General features: G+C 34.3%; 3 protein-coding genes and 1 long non-coding RNA gene across 4 annotated transcripts; 2 read left to right on the top strand and 2 right to left on the bottom strand.

Annotated features, from left to right (window-relative positions):
* Positions 1-257: 257 nt before the first annotated feature.
* LOC124918662 lies at positions 258-1,354 on the bottom strand. The gene is made up of 2 exons (XR_007097503.1): positions 1,191-1,354; positions 258-548 (listed from the first exon to the last, which is right to left on the bottom strand). It is a non-coding gene; the product is annotated as an uncharacterized LOC124918662 (long non-coding RNA).
* A 3,029-nt stretch (positions 1,355-4,383) lies between these two features.
* Positions 4,384-9,746, top strand: LOC124920455 (glutamyl-tRNA(Gln) amidotransferase subunit A). The gene is given in 13 exon segments (XM_047460947.1): positions 4,384-4,616; positions 5,661-5,734; positions 5,839-5,944; positions 6,026-6,250; positions 6,332-6,414; positions 6,493-6,593; positions 6,999-7,122; positions 7,223-7,377; positions 7,523-7,697; positions 7,733-7,940; positions 8,489-8,713; positions 8,835-9,068; positions 9,159-9,746. Coding segments are annotated over 13 exon segments (1,941 nt in total). The 5' UTR covers positions 4,384-4,490; the 3' UTR covers positions 9,264-9,746.
* A 971-nt stretch (positions 9,747-10,717) lies between these two features.
* On the top strand, positions 10,718-16,493 carry LOC124920454 (ribonuclease TUDOR 1). Its single transcript, XM_047460946.1, has 17 exons — positions 10,718-10,834; positions 11,368-11,534; positions 11,623-11,697; positions 11,800-11,913; positions 12,000-12,104; positions 12,482-12,688; positions 12,804-13,016; positions 13,091-13,198; positions 13,276-13,446; positions 13,525-13,722; positions 13,861-14,223; positions 14,311-14,541; positions 14,625-14,813; positions 15,085-15,165; positions 15,262-15,456; positions 15,543-15,920; positions 15,999-16,493. Exons 2-17 carry the CDS (start codon positions 11,385-11,387, stop codon positions 16,188-16,190), a joined length of 2,970 nt encoding a protein of 989 aa, XP_047316902.1. The 5' UTR covers positions 10,718-10,834; positions 11,368-11,384; the 3' UTR covers positions 16,191-16,493.
* Positions 16,494-16,825: 332 nt separating this feature from the next.
* On the bottom strand, positions 16,826-19,950 carry LOC124918661 (calcium-dependent mitochondrial ATP-magnesium/phosphate carrier protein 3-like). The gene is made up of 4 exons (XM_047458701.1): positions 19,464-19,950; positions 17,664-18,449; positions 17,289-17,379; positions 16,826-17,223 (listed from the first exon to the last, which is right to left on the bottom strand). Exons 1-4 carry the CDS (start codon positions 19,843-19,845, stop codon positions 17,031-17,033), a joined length of 1,452 nt encoding a protein of 483 aa, XP_047314657.1. The 5' UTR covers positions 19,846-19,950; the 3' UTR covers positions 16,826-17,030.
* Between the last annotated feature and the right edge of the window lie 1,135 nt (positions 19,951-21,085).

Below are 21,085 nucleotides of genomic sequence, written 5' to 3'. Positions count from 1 at the left end.
TATAAAATATAAAATTAAAGATAATATATAAAAAAATAATATTTTAAACTTAAACCGTTATGTTTAACTAAAAAGTTGACGGAAGGGCCACTGGTGACCTTTATAAAAGTTGAAGGGGCGATTTGTTTCAAAAATTAGTTTGAGGGCCAAAAGTGAGCGATCAAGATAGTTCGAGGGCCGCTCAGGTAATTTGCCCTTAATTTTTTAACTATAGGTTGATATATAACTCAAAAACTTTTTATTAATAATAATCAGCATTTGAAGAAACAAGAACATTGCTTGAATTAATTTGGCATACTTATCTCCAATAAAACTCTAATCACTCTTTCCATAATTCATCTACAAGCCAAAGCCAAAATTACATGGATAAAATGGATAGCCTTTTAGGCTCATACATACATTCTTACATACATAACAACAGTGTCTGGGGAAGGTTTTCAGGAACTTCCCAGTTATCATCATCTCTTGTATCTTTCTGGGCTTTCGGGGTGGTACCGTTGATGCCTTCTTATCTTTCCTGTGCTGCTGGACCCCTAAACATCGTTCGTCTGCACAATTATTAAGTAAGAAACATCATTCATTTAAATGACCATTTGCATATCAATCATTAAAATATCCTCCAATAGATAGATGTGTGCACCAACATCAATCTGATATGAAAAAGAGAGAAGGGTTTCAAAAAGGGCAAATCACAAAATGAAATTCATTAAAAGTAGTAGTGTTCTAAACAACTCTAATAAATACTTTTAATTTCTAAATAGAATTCTACATACAAACCCATTTTAGAGCTCATTACACACTCAAGACAATACTATAATAAAGTGATTTTTTGTATTCCATTTCAAGGACTAACAATTGTTGGTGTCAATTGATAAACCAAGGTTTAAGCAAAATGGAGAGCATTTCTATTGCAATTGCAATTGCAAACAAACAAAACAAAGAAGATTTGGATCTTAATGAGGAACCAACTAACTATGTATGCATATTTGTCCATCAAATTCAGAGTAATTAATTAATCATATGAAAAAAAGAAGATTATAGAAGTTGAGAATGACTAAGTTAAGGATTTCTATCTCTAGTTTGGCTATCTCTAACCCCAGGCTATGAATTCTAGAAAAAGCTATCATATATAGTGTAGATTCAGTTAGTTAGTTAGTTAGAGAAAAGAGGCGAACGAAACCACCAACCACCTTCGGCGATTGCGCTTGGCGGCGTCGCGGGTCCTGCGTTTAACTTCATCCGGCTTATTCTCAAAGAACCTTCTGTGTTTGCATTCCTGGATGATGCCGGCCCTCATGACCTCCCTCGTGAATCGATTCAACAGTTTCTCCTTTGGCTCGTTATCTTCCACAATCACCTGAACTAGGCCGACCGTAAAAACAAAGTGTTGGCGTAAGCCAGGGACTGGCATACCACCGACGACAACTGATCATCAGAGGATGAGCGATGGTTCGCGGCAATTGGAAGAAGGCCGCCGCATCTGTCCTTAGAGGAGATAGTTTCCTTGACGCATCCGCGTGACGCAATACAACCGCGTGAGGCAACCAACCTAAGAGCCCATCAACAGTCATATACAAATCAACCAATCAACCAAACTGCATTCAACGAATCAGAGCGAATCAATGACGTTCTATAAATGAAATAAACACAAACAATCAATCATATGTAAACGAAATCAACACAAAATATAAACGAATATAGTGGAAATTTTATTTTTGGCCGTCGTCGTTCGCCTTTGGAGCCGCAGTTCGCCGTTGGAAGTTTTTTGCCGCTCTACGCCATTGAATATAGTGGAATGATGGCTCTTCGATTTGTTCTTCGCCGATAAAAAGAAGAGAAAGTCTTCTCCGCCATTAAGGTTTACGGCGGAGAAGACCGAGATGAGAGAGAAAATGAATCAAAAATGAAAAAAAAAAATTATGATTTTATAGGATTTCGGTTGCGTTACGCAAGTATATAATTATCATTTACAAAAAAGAGGGTTACCAGCGCTATTTAATTTATATTCTCACACTTTCCGCACATTTAGGTCTATTATTTGGGTCATTTCTAAAATTTTCCGTTTAAGGCTCTGTGGAATTACAAATCAAATTACATTATTTCTCGTTAAGAGCATAGTAAAGAAGATCCATGGTAATTCTTGAAAGAAATGGTAATTCTTGAAAGAAAGTTCTTAAAAAAAAAAAAAAAAAATTAATTCTAGGGGAGGGTAGGGTCACATACAAGATTTTTTTTTATATAAATAAATAGTCCACACCAATAACATGACAGTTTATTTAATTTATTTTATAATAATAAAATATCCTAGTAATCCACTAAATATTATATAATTTATTTTTAATTAAAAAATATTAATACTTTAATTTACTAACCCCAAACACTATTGATCTGCCTTAATTAAAAAAATCAAAATTCATTATTTCACTAAATTCTTATCATTTCTAAGATTAAAATGAAAGATTGTAGTCTATTTTAGATTGAAATTTATTCTCGTACCAAATTTTTATAAATGTTAGAGCTGTTTTTTTCGTCTTTATTAACATTGGTAATGTTATACTCATTTATGTTTTTATACTTTCTCATATATATATATATATAAATGGTGAAATTTGAAATTCAATCACTTTTATATATATATATATATATAAATGGTGAAATTTGAAATTCAATCACTTTTTTAATGATAAATTCATAAAGGAAGAAATTTTTTTTTATATAAAGGAAGAAATTTTTTTTTATATATTTCTTTAAGTCAATAATTTATAATTTTCATTATTTTATTGAATCAAAACAAACACAGTCATTTTTTTATTATAAGAATTTAGTATCTCTTTCATGATGACATTGCGTATTATTACCTGATGACATTCGATGAATCATTGCGATAAAAATAAACGAACTTACAATAAAATGAGTTACAAAAACTGTATTCCTATTATCAATTTTAGTCGCATAAATTTTAAATCATGACATGACTATGTTAGTAATATTATTTATATTTAACTATACGAGACTATTAGATTTTTCGCTCATTCAATATCATTATTATTTTAATCGTTTATATATGATTTTGTGAATTCAACCCAAACACACCAATATATATAATAATAATATTTTTTTTTTTTTTGTTTTGTTTAAACTTAAAAAAGTAGGACAATATATATATATTTTTTTAATTTCTGTTTTTAAGCAAAGAAAAATGGAACTGTTAAAAGCCGGCGATAAAACTAGCATTTTCCTGCTTTGAGGAGTCACAACAATAGAAAGAGAATTTGAGAGGATTGGAGGCGACGGAGAAGACGAACGACGGAGACATTTTCCGGCGAACACTGAGATAATCACAGTAAGGATTTGCTCTCTCTAAGTTCTTCAGAGTCTTACAATAATTAAACGATGCTTGCTCTCTCTCTCTCTCTATATATATATCTTTTTGTCAACTGGATTTGCTCCGCCTGATCTAACGTAGAATCGATCGTCGCTGGATTCATCCCCAATCCTCTGCTTTTTCAACCATCGCAAACCGTCAATGGAGAAAAGAGAAGCAGACGGCGAGAGACGGGGCGATGCCGCCGCGATTAGGGTCAACGATCTGATTATTTTTTTATTTTTGAAAAAAAAAATAAGTGAGAACTTGTTTATAAATAAATTAATATTTTATTTATTTGGACCAAATTGTCAAATTGATTATTTTATTTTTATTTTTGTTCTCTTCTATTTAATTTAAAGTGTTACTACTTACTACCTTCTATTCAAATACTTACTATTTACTAATAACAAAATTGTCAATGAAATGGATTCGAATTCTTTTGTTTTCATATCAGTTGTTTGTTTCGAATTATGTCATAAATACTGGACAATTCTTCAAAATTAGTGTATTTTAAAAATTTATGTGAGATCCACATATATTTTTTATTTTTAAAATACACTGATTTTAAAGACCCAGCCTTTGGGACATACTTCAAACAACTGATTCTCCAACCCCTTCTTGTGAAGGGAACAAGAAAATTCCGTAACAGGAATCCCTCCTACTTTTATTGGGGGTCATTTTTTTCAGTCATTTTTAGGTTCTTTATTGTTAAACTAATTTAACTTGTTTACGAAAATTAGTGATTAAAATCTATTTAAACAAGTGATATAAATATTACAAAAAGAATGAATTAACATTTTTTTTTTTTTTACTTTAACCCATAAAAACCCTAAATAAGGTGAGATTTGAAAGAAAAACCATAAATTTCAATCCTTTCCAAATTTTACAATTTGACCTGTTTTAATTAAATGGACCGTTAGGATTAGCTTACTACATTTGTATTAAACTCATTGATTTATTGCCATAGCAGATTTCAGTTCTACTCGATTCTCTCTGTTTTCATCTAGGCTCCAGCAATCGAAAATCAACTTCACATTCCCCCTGAAATCTCTGATGCAGGAGAAGTAAAATACATTTCTGGATTTCGCTTTTCCCACCAATTTCACCTTGATCGTGTCCAACGATGGACGCCTACACTTGTCCAAGTAACCTCCGTCGGACACATCTACTCTCTGCAGCGATTATCGTCATTGTTTATGCTCTTACTTGTTCCGCATGCGAAACTGGCGACTCCGGAAGTGGAAATACGGTACTCACTCTTTCTCTGCGCATTTATACACTATTAATGCATAATCTAGCTGAAAATCAATGTTCACGTTGAATGTTTTAACCTAAGTTTGGAAATCAGTTGTGTTAAATGAAGTAGAACTGGCTTCCGATCACTGTAATCAATGTTTTTCTCTCGTATTAAGGAGTGTAAAGCTCGAATTGATGGAGCTCTTGTTCTCTTGAAATTAAGCTCATAGGTTTCCATCTTCTGTTATATAAGTGATTTAGATTAGTTTGCTAAAATAATGACGTAAATATGAAGTTGAGAGTACTCTTAGGTTTTGATGAAAGACCTTCAATAGTCTTTAATCAGCTTGAAAAGAGTATTCTAGTGTTGAATGAAGTAGAACTGGCTGCCGGTCACTAGAATCAATGTTTTTCTCGTATTAAGGAGTGTAAAGTTCGATTTGATGGAGTTCTTCCTCTCTTGAAATTAAGCTCATAATTGATTTAGATTAGCTTGCTAAAATAATGACGACTTAGAAAAAGTTGAGAGCACTCTTAGGTTTTGATGAAAGACCTAGAATAGAATATATTCAGCTTGAAAAGAGGTTTATAGTGTTGAACTTGGCTTGTTTAGTAGTACTGGAGCCAAACGCCAACAAATGTTTACTGAAAATACTTAATGAAGCACTTATCAAGTCTGTCTAAATGCTAGCTAGTACAATATAATGAAATAAAATCAAGCTGCTGGTGTGTCAATAAAGAGCAGGATATTTAGCTTATCTTCTGGAAGATGTTACAGTCGGGAAGAATGAAACAAATTCAGAAGAATAGGAAGAATAGGAAATGAATGATATAATTATTGAATTGCAAAATATGGCATCATAGACGATTAGCAAAAGTTTTTGTGGCGAACTTCTCTTGTTTTACTTTCCTTCCATACCACTCTCATTTTTGTGTCCCTGCGTCATATTCCTCAATTTTGTATCTGAGTCCCTTACGATTTGGATTTTGTTTTCCTAAGTGGCAGACTTAAAAAAAAATATTCGACTATTATTGCCCTAACATAATTGCAACTCAGATGAGTACATATAGGAAAATGTTGCAAATGATGCCTGCCATTATTCGGGTTCATTCCCATATGCTTTCTTGCAGGTAATTGCGTTTGCCAAACTTCACTGCAGTGTAGAGTTAACTCATATGTGGTTTTGCTACTGTTTAGGCATTGACAATCTTCTTGGGTGAAATGATCAGGACAGTGGGAAGTTGGAGCTCCCAGTTAGCACTTTTTCCCATAAAAAAACACCACGGCTTTGTAAATGTGCATTCAGTTTACTTGATGCTAGCTTCTTCAATGATTCGAAGGTATAAGAAACCTATGGTTTGATCTTATTTTGACTTGAGATAGTTTTCAGTAGTAAATTTGTGGTAGTTTAATTTCTTTAGATTCTGGAGATTGTGAAAGGCGTGAAAGAACTCAACAAACCAATTACCAGAACCAGTAGGAAGTTAGTTGCTTCTGAGAACGGAGGGTTGCACAATCCGTCTCCTCTGGTTTTTAACGCTCATTGGAGCAGTAATAACTCAAAAAATGCGGCTGTCAGGTTCACTTATCCTCTTGCTCATGGTGTCCAGAGGCCAAATAGTGAAGAAGATATAGTCTTCATGAGTGTGAGTTGAATGCTTATCATTTCCATGAGTCTTAATTATTTGTCATTTAATGATCACGAATAAAATTTGTACGTTCATTAGATTCTTGAACTTGGGCAACTTATTAGGACGAAGAAAATTACTTCCAGGGAGCTGACAGAAATTTTCTTGAGGAGATTAAAGCGGTAAATAATGAACAGATTTCTGTAGTCTTTTAGTACGTTTGTGTGCCTATGCTAGAGATGACCGTAACCAATCTATAGGTACAATCCAGTTCTTGAAGCTGTGGTGACTTTTACAGAAGAATTGGCGTACAAGCAAGCAAAAGAAGCCGATGAGCTACTCTCCAAAGGAGTGGATTTGGGTAAAACCTCATCTCATTTAGGCACAATTAGGAATTAACTAACATATTATCGCTACTTCCTCCACATGTTTGCTTCAATCAATAAAAGGAGAAATTTGCACACGATAGGATTATTTTGATGTGATCGGAATCTAACATTTCCACTTTGTTATTATCTTTCCATTTTTATGTTCCTTTGACTGTAAATGAATTCACTCTCGGGTTCTGTCTCTCTTTTAATACAAAGTTAACCCTTTTTTCAAATAAAATTTCAACATCTTTCAGAAGAGTAAGCAGATAAATTGGCCCTTGAATGTATCTAGTGTTTTATTACAGAAAAATAGAAATTTCTGGATTTTCTCGTTTCAGAAAGAAGAGGGAGTTGCCATATTTTAGTTTTCTCTTCAATATGGTTCTCATTTACAGGTCCTCTTCACGGGATTCCTTATGGGTTGAAGGACATAATAGCTGTACCGGAATACAAGACGACGTGGGGCTCAAAATCCTTCAAAAATCAAGTATTGGATACTGAGGCGTGGGTATACAAGAGGTGCTAGTATTTTTCCTGCTTGAAGAGAGTAATCAAATAGAAATGCATATTGGCAATGAAGTTCAGTTTCTTTAAATATTTGAACTTGCATGATATGCAGGCTGAAGTCCGCTGGTGCAGTTCTTGTTGCAAAGCTTGTGACTGGTTCATTGGCCTATGATGACATCTGGTTTGGTGGAAGAACGAGAAACCCATGGAATATTGAAGAATTTACCACAGGGTCATCAGCAGGTCCTGCTGCCTGCACTTCAGCTGGTATAAATTTCAGTCGATCATAGCAAATGGAAGCTTGCTTAAGAAAAGTTATTGCTGTCTCTATTGTTTTGATTTGACATAAAAGTATATTTATCTAAATCTGAATGGAAAATCAATGATTTGTTTTAATATTTTGCCAATGAAGGTATGGTTCCGTTTGCTATTGGTTCTGAAACGGCGGGTTCCATAACCTACCCTGCATCTCGTTGTGGTGTGAGTGCGTTCCGTCCAACATTTGGTACTGTGGGCAGAACTGGTGTAATGAGTATATCAGAAAGTTTGGTAGGGTATCCTACTTTTCCTTTTTTGACTTGCTTCATGTTTTTGTGTTAACTTTTTTTCTTTTGGGGTGGAGAATTCATTACATTCATTTGTGACATTTCTTTAAACAGGATAAACTTGGTCCTTTCTGTAGGAGTGCTTCAGACTGCGCGATTGTTCTGGATGCTATTAGAGGAAAAGACCCGGAGGATCTCTCGTCAAGAGACATTCCGTTATCTAATCCTTTTGAGGTTGATGTCACTAAGCTTACAGTTGGATATCTCGATGATGCGGAGGAGGAGGTAATGATTCGAGCCTTTGGTATATAATTTTCTCAAAGTGGCAAAAAATAAAATCCATTTGGCAAAAAATTGATATAAATTTCTTTTTTCATACAGTTTTCACTTAACAAAGTTTCATCTAAATCACTCGCACTTTTCATAAAGAAATGTCAAAAATAATTTTCACTTTTTTCAAATGTGATTGTGACAAAATAGAACTTTCCAAAAACTGCGATGTTCTTTTCTTTGACTCACATACACCAAGCCTAAGACCATGTTTAATCTAGGGTTATTTGAATAACCATGTTGTTATTTCCATATAACCTTGTTTGATGCCGATGATTGGAGCCTCCTTAGGTAAAAATACGTTGAGGGTATAAATTATATAAATATATATTGATTTATTATTATTATTGTTTTTCTAAATTGAGGGTACATGGTTGATGATTTCAATGATTGATTTGATCGATGAGTAAATTGTTGAATATTGGATAGTGGATTATTTGAAATTAATTTTAGATAACCCACGTCAAACAAGGCAGACATTAAAATTTATCCTTAAAATCCAGGTAGTCCACGTGCTTCGGTCACTGGGCGTCAATATGGTCCCATTCAAACTAAATTACACTGTGAAGAATGTGCAAGGAATCTTGAATTTCACCATGGATGTAGACATGCTAGTCCACTTCGATGAATGGCAGCGTTCTGGACAAGACAACGATTACGAAGCTCAAGACCAATGGCCCACTGAGTTGGGTCGTGCTCGAATGATATCTGCAGTGGATTACATCCAGGTAGGTTTAAATTTAATCTTATACATATCCAGTCTATCAGTTTTAGAAATAACTAAGACTACTACTTTGAAGAAATTAGTAATTTTAAATACATTTTCACGTACAAAATAATTATTTACAGGCTCAAAGAGTGCGCGGGAAACTCATCAGAGAGGTAAAAAAGGGTTTAACCGTGGATGCATTCGTTGGAAATGTAACCGATTGGGAAAGGGTTTGCGTAGGAAACCTAGTAGGCATACCTGTTGCCATCATCCCTTCAGGATTCACCCAGATATTTAATCCACCTTCACACCACACTCGCAGACGATCTGTCGTGCCAACCGGCATCTTCGCTCCTCCAGATCATGATCACATCGTAATTAATTATAACTAACATTGTTAAGTTAATTAATTAATAACAATTACTTTTATATAAATGGTTAATTATTTTTAATACAATATGCAGGCTCTTGCTCTTGCAGTGGCATATCAATCTGTCACAGATTACCATAAGCAAAGGCCACCAATCGACGATCTTGGTCCAAACGACCCTATCCCAAATCATCCTTAATCGACAATAGATTGGTTCAGGTTTTGTTGGCATTTATTTAGTTTCTTTCAATTTCCAATTCTGGATTGGTCTGATCTGGAACACCTTTTTGAGGTTTTTTTTACCTTATTGAATTCAAATGGGCAATGCACGTGAAACTGCCATAAGTTCACTAAAGATTTTGTTTGCCTAGAAACTAAAAAAGTAATTTTTGTCTAAAGATATGTTCTAAATGGGAAACCTGTCTTTCTATTGTCTTATGTTCTCAACTTCTTATTGCAGTAATCCTAGGATGCTTAAAATGGTGGGATTCTCTTGTCTGTAAGGCTGTACTGTTCTAGTCAATGGTCTACCCCTTTTTGGGCTTTGTTTGATAATTCAAATTCTCAATATGTAATGTTATGCTTTTTTTTTTTTTTGACTTAGTTTCAATGTCAATTAACTTTATTTAGATCTTTACAACTAAACAAAATTGATATATAATAATAATTTAAATTGAATCCACTAAGGTACCTCAAGTCACAAACTTGACTATATATAAAAAAATTAAATGTCACGGGTTCGATTGTGAAAGTGAAAATTGATTGTGCAATGTCGTGTTAAATAAAAATAAGGTAACCAAACCGGTTAAATTTGTTGTGCAATGTCGTGTTAAATAAAAATAAGGTAACCAAATTGGTTAAATTTGTTATATTAAGGTTTGGAAATTTCTAATACACATTATATGTATAAAATTTATTATATTTTAATGAATTAAAGTGGGAAATATTATTGTAACAAACCGGTTTAATAGCTTGAATTGATAATGTCAATTGGAAATTTTCAATTCTTCAATTTAAACCAAAATAAATAAAAAAGAAAAAATATTATAAACAAAATAAAATAAAACTGTAAATAAAAATTCAAATCATATTAAAGATCAGTTAAAAAAATAAAAGATAACATTCACATAATAATCAACATATTAATTACCAATTTGCCATCCATCTGTAGCTTAGTAAGCGTCTCTTAGCAACGTCATAATTGTGACGTGGAAGATTTTCATTGGCTATCAAATGCCATTTTCTTACACGCACTGTGAAAGTGTTTAGTTACACAATTCAGTCAAACCAAATTGATCAGAAAAAATACTTTTTTATTTTATTTTTTTATTTCTATAGAGAAAAAGATGATTTTTTTTTTTATTAAAGTAAAAAATTATTATTATTTTTGAACACCCAAATAAAACTAATTTTTACTAATTTCATCTTATAACTTTATTGAAAAAAACACATACTCCTCTCAAATATTATTTGAAAATGAATTTAAGTACAATAACATAAACAATATAATTTTGATGTTGGTTAGTAACAATTTGTGTAGGGGTAAAATTTCGATAAAATTGAGGTTTTTATTTAAAGTAAAATTTTCTTGAAAAAGAATACAACTTTCTATTTCTATTCTATAATTGATAAATGCGTATATTTGCAGACATGTAGCCCATAGGTCATCTATATATATAGAGAGAGATATAACACATATATTGAGTTCTTAGGCTCTCTCTCTATCTCTGATCCGCCGTCTGATTCACATTGCAGAGAAAAATATCATCGGTATTCATCTTCTCTCTCTTTCTCTATTCTCTATTCTCATCAATCTATATGTATATGAATGTATTAGTAATCTGCTGTTAGTAAGTGAAGGCTGAAGAATCTGAATCTGATTCTGATCTGAACTGAACTGACTTCTTTCTGTGAATATAATTTCGATAATTCTAGTGGGTATCTTGATCGGATCGAGCTGATACCATTCTGTATCTTCTCGCTTTAACTGATTTAGAGATAAAAAATTGATTTTTAGCTGTTTTAATCAGGTATTACTTTCAGATCTATATGTTTAAACAGATCTTATGCGATTGAACTGAATTTAGATAGTTGATCGTGTTTCTTCTGTACTGGATATGCATGCAATTCTATCTGCTGATGTGGGTTTCGCGAGATTTATGTAGCTTGCTTAATTATGTAGCAGATAAAGATGATCGATTTATGTTATGTAGGATCTTTGGAAGAAAGGGTTGTTGCATGATCTGGAATTATGTGAAGAAATTTGATAAAGTTTTGATTGTTGGTTGGTTCTTTTTTTTCAGATAATTTAGCTGTTGAGATGGCATCAACAGCTGCATACTCAGGATGGATTAGAGGCAAAGTAAAAGCTGTTCAATCTGGTGATAGTTTGTTGATTATGGGGAGTTCTAATAATGCTATCCCTCCTGAAAGGACTCTCACCTTGTCTTCCATTAAGGCACCGAAGCTGGCAAGTGAAAGCAATCTGTCTTGATCTTTGATTTCTCTATTAATACTTCTAACATTTCTTCTCTTTTCGTTGTTGGTCATTTGTGCAGGCACGTAGAAGTGGTGTTGATGAGCCGTTTGCTTGGGAGAGTAGAGAGTTTTTAAGGAAATTGTGTATTGGGAAGGTGGGGAAGACAAATTATATAGTTTTTCTTTTTTTCGGTCTATGGTTTATTGCAATCATTGACTAATCTAACATCTTCTTTGTGTCTATTTCCTTTGAACAGGAAATTACCTTCAAAGTGGATTACTCTGTACCATCCATTGGAAGGGATTTTGCTTCAGTTTTTATCGGTGATAAAAATGTTGCTTCCGCAGTTGTTGCTGAAGGCTGGGCATCGGTTAGATATTAATACCCATATGCAATTCAGATACAGAATTACGATACGTTTTGTCTTTTGTTAACTGAATGTGTTGCTGCTTTCAGGTTAAGGAGCAGAGAGGTCAAACAAAAGAAGGTAGCCCTTTCTTACCAGAGCTCCAGCGCCTAGAAGAGCAGGCCAAGCAACAGGGTCTCGGTATCTGGACTAGGGTAAGTGCATGCTCTCTCTCCTATAAATACCTTACTTAATGTGTTTCACTTGCCTATTGAATTAAAGAGTTATTTTTTTTGACTGAAGACAGTGATAGTTCATAAGTGAAGTATGGATTGTGTTGGATGCATAAAGAAATGGTTAATTCTGATGACTTTTCTGCTTAGGGAAAAGTATACATTCAAATGTAGAATAATAGACACTACTGGAACAAAATTTTATATTTAATTCATGGAAACTTAGAATATGATATATCTACATTTGCTAGTATGGATTAACTTTGTGCAGCAGTGTAAAATATGTCGCTAGGAATCATAGTTCTCGCATAATGATAATTTTTCTGTGAATAATTCTCCCCATGATTTGAATGCTACAGGAACCGGGTGCTTCTGATAAGTCCATCAGGAATCTTCCTCCATCATCTGTTGGTGATTCCAGTAACTTGGATGCTAGGGCTCTCCTAGATTCTAACAAGGGTAAGCCCTTGGAAGCAGTTGTGGAACAAGTTCGTGATGGAAGTACTTTGCGTGTATATCTTCTCCCAGAGTTTCAGTTTGTTCAAGTGTTTGTTGCTGGAATTCAGGTGCGGAAATCCAAATATTTTAATTATCTATGGTGTGTTTATTTTTTATTCTTTTTCTATGCTGATGGTTGTTATCTCTTTTTTGCTCTCTGCTTTTCATGTGCATTCAAATCAGTCACCTTCAATGGGAAGAAGAGCTGCAGCTGAAACTGCTCCTGTGGCTGCAATTGTATCTGAAGAAGCAAATGGGGATTCTAACCATCAGGGTCCATTAACATCAGCACAGAGACTTGCAGTCACGTCAGGAGGTTCCTCTACTGAAGTTGCTCCAGATCGATTTGCAAGGGAAGCTAAACATTTTACAGAGCTCCGTGTTCTGAGCAGAGATGTGAGTTTTCACTTGTTTGTCTTATTTATTACTATTATATGACTTTTGATCTAATCATGGGATCCATCTTATAGGTTCGAATTGTTCTGGAAGGAGTTGATAAATTCAGCAATTTAATTGGTTCAGTATATTATCCAGATGGCGAATCTGCAAAGGATTTAGCCTTGGAGCTTGTTGAGAACGTATGTGCTCACTTATGCTAATTGTTGGATGGTGTTTTATGCAAAGTTGTAATTACTGATATTACTGGATTATACAGGGACTGGCTAAATATGTTGAATGGAGCGCAAACATGATGGAGGAGGAAGCTAAAAGGCGTCTAAAATCTGCAGAGCTCCAAGCAAAGAAAACTCGTTTGAGAATTTGGTTAGATTATCAACCTCCGGCTACCAATTCAAAGGCAATCCATGACCTGAACTTCACTGGAAAGGTTGTGATTATTGTGTTCTTGATGGATATTTTTCTGTAACTATTTTTTTTGGCTACTAACGATACATGCTGAATTCAGGTTGTTGAAATTGTAAGTGGGGATTGTATCGTGGTTGTTGATGAATCTGCTCCATTCGGTAGTCCATCGGCAGAGCGTCGAGTCAATCTTTCTAGTATTAGATGTCCAAAAATAGGAAATCCTCGGAGAGAGGAAAAACCTGCTCCTTATGCTCGTGAAGCTAAGGAACTTCTGCGAACCCGTTTAATTGGGCGTCAGGTATTAAGATCTCCCAGCTTCTTATTATGGACATTAAAAGTTTTGTTTGCTTTAAGATATTTTGTTCTTAATGTATGATCACTTCTTCTACAAAACAAACAACCCCTAAGTGAATAATGTTAACATGTTTCGTTTCAGGTCCATGTTGCAATGGAATATTCCAGAAAGATTGGCCCAACAGATGGTGCTCCTGCTGGCGCTGCCGATTCAAGGGTTATGGATTTTGGATCAGTTTTCTTGACATCTCCAGTTAAGAATGAAGGTGAAGATTCCACTGCGACAGCTACACCCGCTGCAGGCAGCCAGCTACCATCGGGTATTAATGTTGCTGAGCTAATTGTGAGCCGTGGATATGGTACTGTCATTAGGCATAGAGATTTTGAAGAAAGATCAAACTACTATGAAGCCCTTCTAGCTGCTGAATCCCGCGCTACTTCTGGCAAAAAGGGGATCCATTCTTCCAAGGATTCTCCAGCATTGCACATAAACGACTTGACAACGGTTGGTTAATAATTTAATATATCCTATCCAAACCCTATTCAAAATAATGGCTTATATATTTTTGTTCTTAAAAAATATTGTTTTCAGGCATCAGCAAAGAAAACCAAAGATCTTTTGCCCTTCCTTCAAAGGAGCAGAAGAATGCCGGCTGTTGTGGAATATGTTCTTAGTGGGCATCGTTTTAAACTTCTGATTCCAAAAGAGACATGCAGCATTGCTCTTTCTCTTTCTGGTGTGAGGTGTCCTGGACGTGGTGAGCCATTCTCTGAAGAAGCTATCGCATTTATGAGGCGAAAGATAATGCAGAGGGAAGTGGAGGTAAAAACTATTATTTTGGGTTCAATCTCCATTTGGTTACTTTTATCATTCTGTTATTAGATAGTTTCTCTTTTTCGGTTCAGATTGAGGTGGAAACTGTTGATAGAACTGGAACATTCTTGGGGTCTATGTGGGAGTCCAAGACTAACATTGCTGTTGCACTTCTGGAAGCTGGATTGGCTAAGCTTCAAACTAGCTTTGGACTTGATAGGATTTCAGATGCTCACCTTCTGGTCCAGGCTGAACAGTCTGCTAAAAGGCAGAAATTGAAAGTAAGAGCTTGTCTGATGTTAAATTTTTTTATATAAATTTTAAATATAAAAGGACATTTAAGCTAAATAATCCAAAAAAAACCCATTTTTTCATCAAACAAGGGTTGATTTCATAACCTAGATTTGTGTTTTTTTTCAAATGACCCCAAATCAAACAAGCTCCAAGGGTAATTTGATATTTTTGTTGATGATTTGATTGATCAATTAAATTAAATGACTCAAGTAGTTGTATTTTATACTTATTTTGAAAATCAACATGTTTGGTTAATAGATATGGGAGAATTACGTCGAAGGACTTGAAGTTTCCACAGATGGAGCAGTTTCTGATAAAAGACAGAAAGAAGAGATGGAGGTATTTGTTTTGTTTTCTTAATTTTCTTTTTTCTTTTAATATTCTCCCCGTTTATTCAACATATGTTATATGTGTATCATCTCTTTACTTTGATAGATAACTGTTGTGGAAGTCCTGGGTGGTGGAAAATTCTATGTCCAGATTGCTGAAGACCAGAAAGTGGCTTCTATTCAAAAACAGCTAGCTTCACTGACTCTTCTAGAAGCTCCAGTCATTGGTGTCTTTAATCCAAAGAAAGGAGACCTAGTCCTTGCCCAATTCGCTGCAGATAATTCCTGGAACCGAGCTATGGTAATAACCTGCTAGCCTCCTACAGGAACAGGAAAAGACCCACCTGGCTCTGAAAAAAACTAACTTTTTCTTTTGGAATTTTGAAGGTTGTGAATGGACCTCGTGGAGCAGTTGAGTCTACAACAGACAAATTTGAAGTGTTCTACATTGATTATGGTAATCAGGACATTGTTACTTACAGCCAGATCCGACCACTTGATCCTTCTCTATCGTCGGCTGCTCCTCTTGCTCAGCTATGCAGTCTTGCATTTGTTAAAGTTCCAAGTTTAGAGGAAGACTATGGTCAAGAAGCAGCTATTCGGTTCAGCGAATACACTTTAGCCAGTCCTAAAGTATTCAAGGCTACAATTGAGGAAAGGGATAATTCTGGTGGAAAAGCTAAGGGACAGGGAACTGGAAATGTGCTCATAGTTACTCTAACTGAGAAAGGCTCTGATATCAGCCTCAATGCTTCCATGTTGAAGGTTGTTTGTTGTTTTTAACTATATTCTATTATTGATCCGAAAAACGGGTAATTGACTAATTTGACCTTTTTGATGCAGGATGGGCTAGCGAGGTTGGAGAAGAAGAGGAGATGGGGACCTAAGGATAGACAGACTCTTTTGGAAGAGCTGGAGAAGTTTCAGACAGAAGCCAAAACTAGAAGATTGGGAATGTGGGAATATGGTGATATTCAGTCTGACGATGAGGATTCTGGTCCTCCGGCAAGAAAGCCTGCTGCCGGAAAGCGGTGAGCGAGTGAGAAGCTCTTCTAGTGGCCGAACTCCAATGGCTGAGGGAAGAAGAAGATACCATATGAGAGACATTGGAGCATAGCTAGTTCTGCACTAAATTAAGTTTTTTTTACTCAAAGCAAAAAAAGGATTTCAAGTTTTTCATGAGTTTGGTCTGTTGTAGTTTTTTTTATCTTATCTAACTTGGGAAAAGTTTTGCTTGGTTTTTTAGCTGAACATTTATTTTATTTTATTTTCATTTGTTTTTTTTTTGTTACTTGTATGACCCCTTAATAAAGGCCAACTGCTAAGTTTTTACTTCTATTATCTGTTATTGATTTTTAGGGTTTCAGTTTTTTCTTTTCTGAATGGGTCCATGTTATAAAATTCCATTGGGTTAAATACATATTATTTTTGTAATTTGAAAACATATTTTTTTTGAAAAAATATAGTCTGTTCTAGAATAGACTATCCCTTTTTTTCTTTTTCTTGTTTAGACTTGTAATCAATCAATCTACATCTGATTCAACTAATACAATAAGTATAGACAAAAGCAGAAACAATTTTGAAGAACACAGTAAGGAAATATCACTATACACATGAATATATCAATTTCTGATTATTCCAATGTGACAGATGATGATGATGAGAAAGCATACATCTCAAAGAAGATGGATTTGATCCATCTTTTAATAACACCTTTGAGGTAAAATTATGAACAATAATATATAATAATGCTTCTTATTACAGAAAGGCCCTGCCTTCCATGAAGGTGTGACATCAAATCTCACATTAGAATTTTGAAAAAATTCATTCATTCATTCTATCAGCAGTGTCAGTCAATTGTTTTAAGCCTCATTATTACTCGAGACCTAAACTCTTTTTCATAGTCTCATACACCAGGTATGTTATGCTTGCTGCTGGCACAACCTTTAGTAGATTTGGCAACAGTCCTTTGTAGAAACCTTTAATCCCTTCATTTTTTAGGGTTCTTCTGAATACATCACACATCCCCGTGTATGCTTCATCAGAGTTCATTCGCTGTGCTTGCAATCTATTATCATCAAAATAAGAAAAATCATCAACAAATCCCTCTTCCTATGACTATACAAATTTTACCTTGTCCTAATAACTTGAAGTGGATAAACGCATGTTGCTCCAAGTGCTCCAGAAGTCATTCCGCACCCAAGCTGCGCTAATGGCCCAGTTTCTGTACAAAATCATAACATTTCTTATATATGTATGTACTCAAACAAAACAAATGTTTGGGAAAATCATATAATTGTAAATCGTAAGAGATTTCTTTGATTTTATTTCTGGTGTTTTGGTTAGAAGGGCAATTCAAATTATGTTGTTTGTTTAAGGACTTAAAATAAGGAATTAGATTTAGAATTTGAATTCTTATTGAACTAAAACAAGTACATAAAATTGGCCCCTAGAATGCCAATGCCAATTCACCTCTAACCAAACTGCAAAGAGTTTAGGATCACATACCTTGATCCTTTAAGAGATATCTCCTGGACATGTCTTTCAATGACTCATAAGCAGCTAATTCAATTCCTGCATATGGTATAATACCAAGAAGTGATGGCACAAGCCCTCTATAAAAAGCTCGTGCACCTTCTTGAACCCATATTTCTTTCGATAGTTTTGCCAAGCTAGGGACTTTTCCACTCTCCGAAACACAAGTTTGTAATCGAGTCTTCACCAGATCCATCGGATAGATAGAAGTTTGGGCGACTGCACCCGCCATCCCACCAGCAATAAGGCGACCAGATGTTCCAATATCATTCTTCTCTCCCCCTTTCGCATTTACAATAACTTCTTTCAACATTTCATAAGCATAGAACTTGATTGCACTCTCAGGAGCAACCTTAATTACGTTTAACCCATTCCCACGAAAAAATGCAAAAACACGACCTTCCTTCCATATGTTCTTAATAGCATGTGAAACAGGAGCTTCTGAAGTCTGTACTTGCATATAAACTTTTAAGCGATCGAGAGGAGCAGTTGCAGTGCGAGAAGCTGTTCCTGCAACTGCCCCTGCAATCAGATATCTACTGGTGTTAACATGCTTGCTTATGCCTTCGGGAATAACTGCCTGCTCTCCTATATCGACAACAGACACTCTCTCCCAGTAGCGATAAATGTTCTCTATAGTTGCTTCGTGTGGATAGAAAAGAAGAAAATCTCTCCATTCTTCGAAAGTAATAATTCCGTTGTTGTCTTTGTCAACGTGATCAACAAAACTTGCCAGTTCTTTGTCTTCAAGTTCTATACCTGCAAAACACGAACTGCTAAGACTTGTAAGATGGGACTTTTAAAATATTTATGTGAGAAATTGTTTCACATTTTGTGGCCCCTATGATTATTCAAAATCAGAATCATCCATCATAGCGTAAACAAGAAAAGGAATCAAGTCTAGTGCAAATTCAATACAATTAGTGATTGCCATCTATGTGAATAATAATGAGAACATACTAAACAAATAACTGGAAGGAGCTGAGAAAAAAGGATTTCAAACAAAAACAACATGAATAAGTTGATCTGATTATAAAATGAAGCTAAAACAGTGATCTAAATACTTCCCAAGAATATCCAATGTAGATGGAATACATATACATCTCTCAACTCAATTTACTTGAATCAAAGTATTTTCTCCACATGGAAAAGCATCATTTGCATCTCTCAACTCAATTTACTTGATTCAAAATTATTTTCAATTTATAACTTTTTTTTTAACACCAATAAGCTCAACTACAAGTGATATCTCTACTCAGGTTGTAAAGGCGAAAATGTTCTTAATCTCTTCACAATATCCAAACATTCAAAACCCAACATTCCTATACCAAAACACAAGTTAGCGTATCCTAAGAGAAAACTTGTCACCCATTCACTACCATAGTAATGTGAAGATTCCCCAAAATGTATACATCTCATGTTGCAAGGGCTTCTTCCTCAACACTTCTGCTTCAATTGAGAAAGAAGGAATCCGCACCAGATGGGATTTCTTTGAGTTGATGGGAATCTAACATTTCTGTTTATTTTGATTGTCAAAAAGTGAATGCAATACCCATGGTAGAAGCCATGAGAGACTAACTTTCACTCTGTACTATCCAACAAAACTTAATCAAAGGGGCCATGATTGGTATAATCAAAATCCTATATACCTCTCTAACAATTGGATACATGCAGGCCTTGATTTCTCACCCCACTCAATCCTCTAATAATGAAGTGCACATATTTATCTCATTCAAACAAAGTAGAACAAAAGAATGAAAATTGATAGTATACCAGACTTAACAAGTGCATCCCATAGCTCCTCAGGAAGAATGCAGCCATTGTGTTCAACATCTATATCCTGAAAAATCTGATAAAGTTCGAGCTCTTTATCATCCATATACCTTCTAAATTCATGATAATCAACCCTCCCATCTTTATTGTCATCACAAACACTAATCAAGTCCTTGGCGTACTTATACTCGGCTGGAATCTGTAACCCAGAAAGCCCTTCTTCGATCTGACCGTAGTCCAAATACCCAACGTTGGCCTTGTCGAAGAAATTGAAAAGGCTACGAATCCTAGTTTCTCTTTCCTCGTTTGTCTCTTGCAATGCGGCTAGGACATGGTCCATTGACACCGTTCTTGGCTGGCTAACCGGCGGTTGCTTTTCCATGTCGTGGAAATTAAGCAATTTGAGGAATTGAGAATTAGTTTGAGATCTATGAGGAGTACATAAACCCGGAAGGATTTAATTTGTTTCAAGTCTCATCTACAATCATCTATTAACACCATTAAAAGGAACTATAGATTGCAAAAAATATATACATATATAGAATCAGATTTTTTCTTTTATTTTACTTTTCTTTAATAGATATTTTAAAACATTAATCATATTTATTTATGTGCTAAGCTTATCAATATATATATATATATATTTTAATCTAAACTGCTCAGTTAACGACTTTTATTCTAGTATTTAATCGGGGATGGACTTAAGGATGACAATGAGATGGATCAGTTCGACCCATTCTATTTTGATGATTTTTTTTACTATCATCCCCATCCCGTCCTTGGCCCATCAGCGTTTGATTTCGGAGAAAAACCGTTTATAATGGGACAGTTCGAATAAAAAACCGCAGGACGGATTATGATTGTCTTTGGGACGAAAATAATAGTTGAGTTCATGCCTCGATCTCACATCAAACACTATAAACAAAATTAAATGTATAAAATCACCTTTATATTTTTTTATATTTTATATTTTATATTTTATATAATTTTATTATAATATATATATATATATATTAAGAATATAATATAAAAAGTGTTTCGCGGGAATTCATCAAAATCAAACGTAACGAATAAATGTTATAAAAAAAATCTCATAAATAAGTATAAGTCGTTCGGTTCGAATCGGTTTTTTCACCGAAAAATTCATCCCAATATTTGGTGTCAGTTTTTTTAAATCTTCGTCTATCGGTTGACGATCAAATATCTATTTAGTTTGGTCGGTTATAATATCGGTTCGATCGATTTATCCGTTTAATTTTTAAAAAATAACAAATATATTATATATAATATAATAGAGTAGAAAATGAAAAATAATAAATAACAAATATATTAAAATATTAATTAAATTAAAATGAGTTTAAAAAAATAAAATAAAATTTAATAATATACGACAAGATTCACTTAACCAAAATAATTAACCTCCTTTTTATCTTTTTACCATTAATCTTTAATCTAGAAAAACATATACTTACAAAATATCAAAAATAACTTTATGCGTCGGTATTTTAATATCTAAATCGCTAACACATAGTCAGGATAGAAAATTATAAACCGATCAAAATTCGGTTATATCGGTTTATAATTATTTCGATATTTTTTAACAATTCGATTCAATTTTTTCG

The sequence above is a fragment of the Impatiens glandulifera genome, chromosome 1 (assembly GCF_907164915.1).
Source record: "Impatiens glandulifera chromosome 1, dImpGla2.1, whole genome shotgun sequence".
Lineage (NCBI taxonomy): Eukaryota > Viridiplantae > Streptophyta > Magnoliopsida > Ericales > Balsaminaceae > Impatiens > Impatiens glandulifera.
This window is presented reverse-complemented; position numbering and strand designations above follow the sequence as displayed.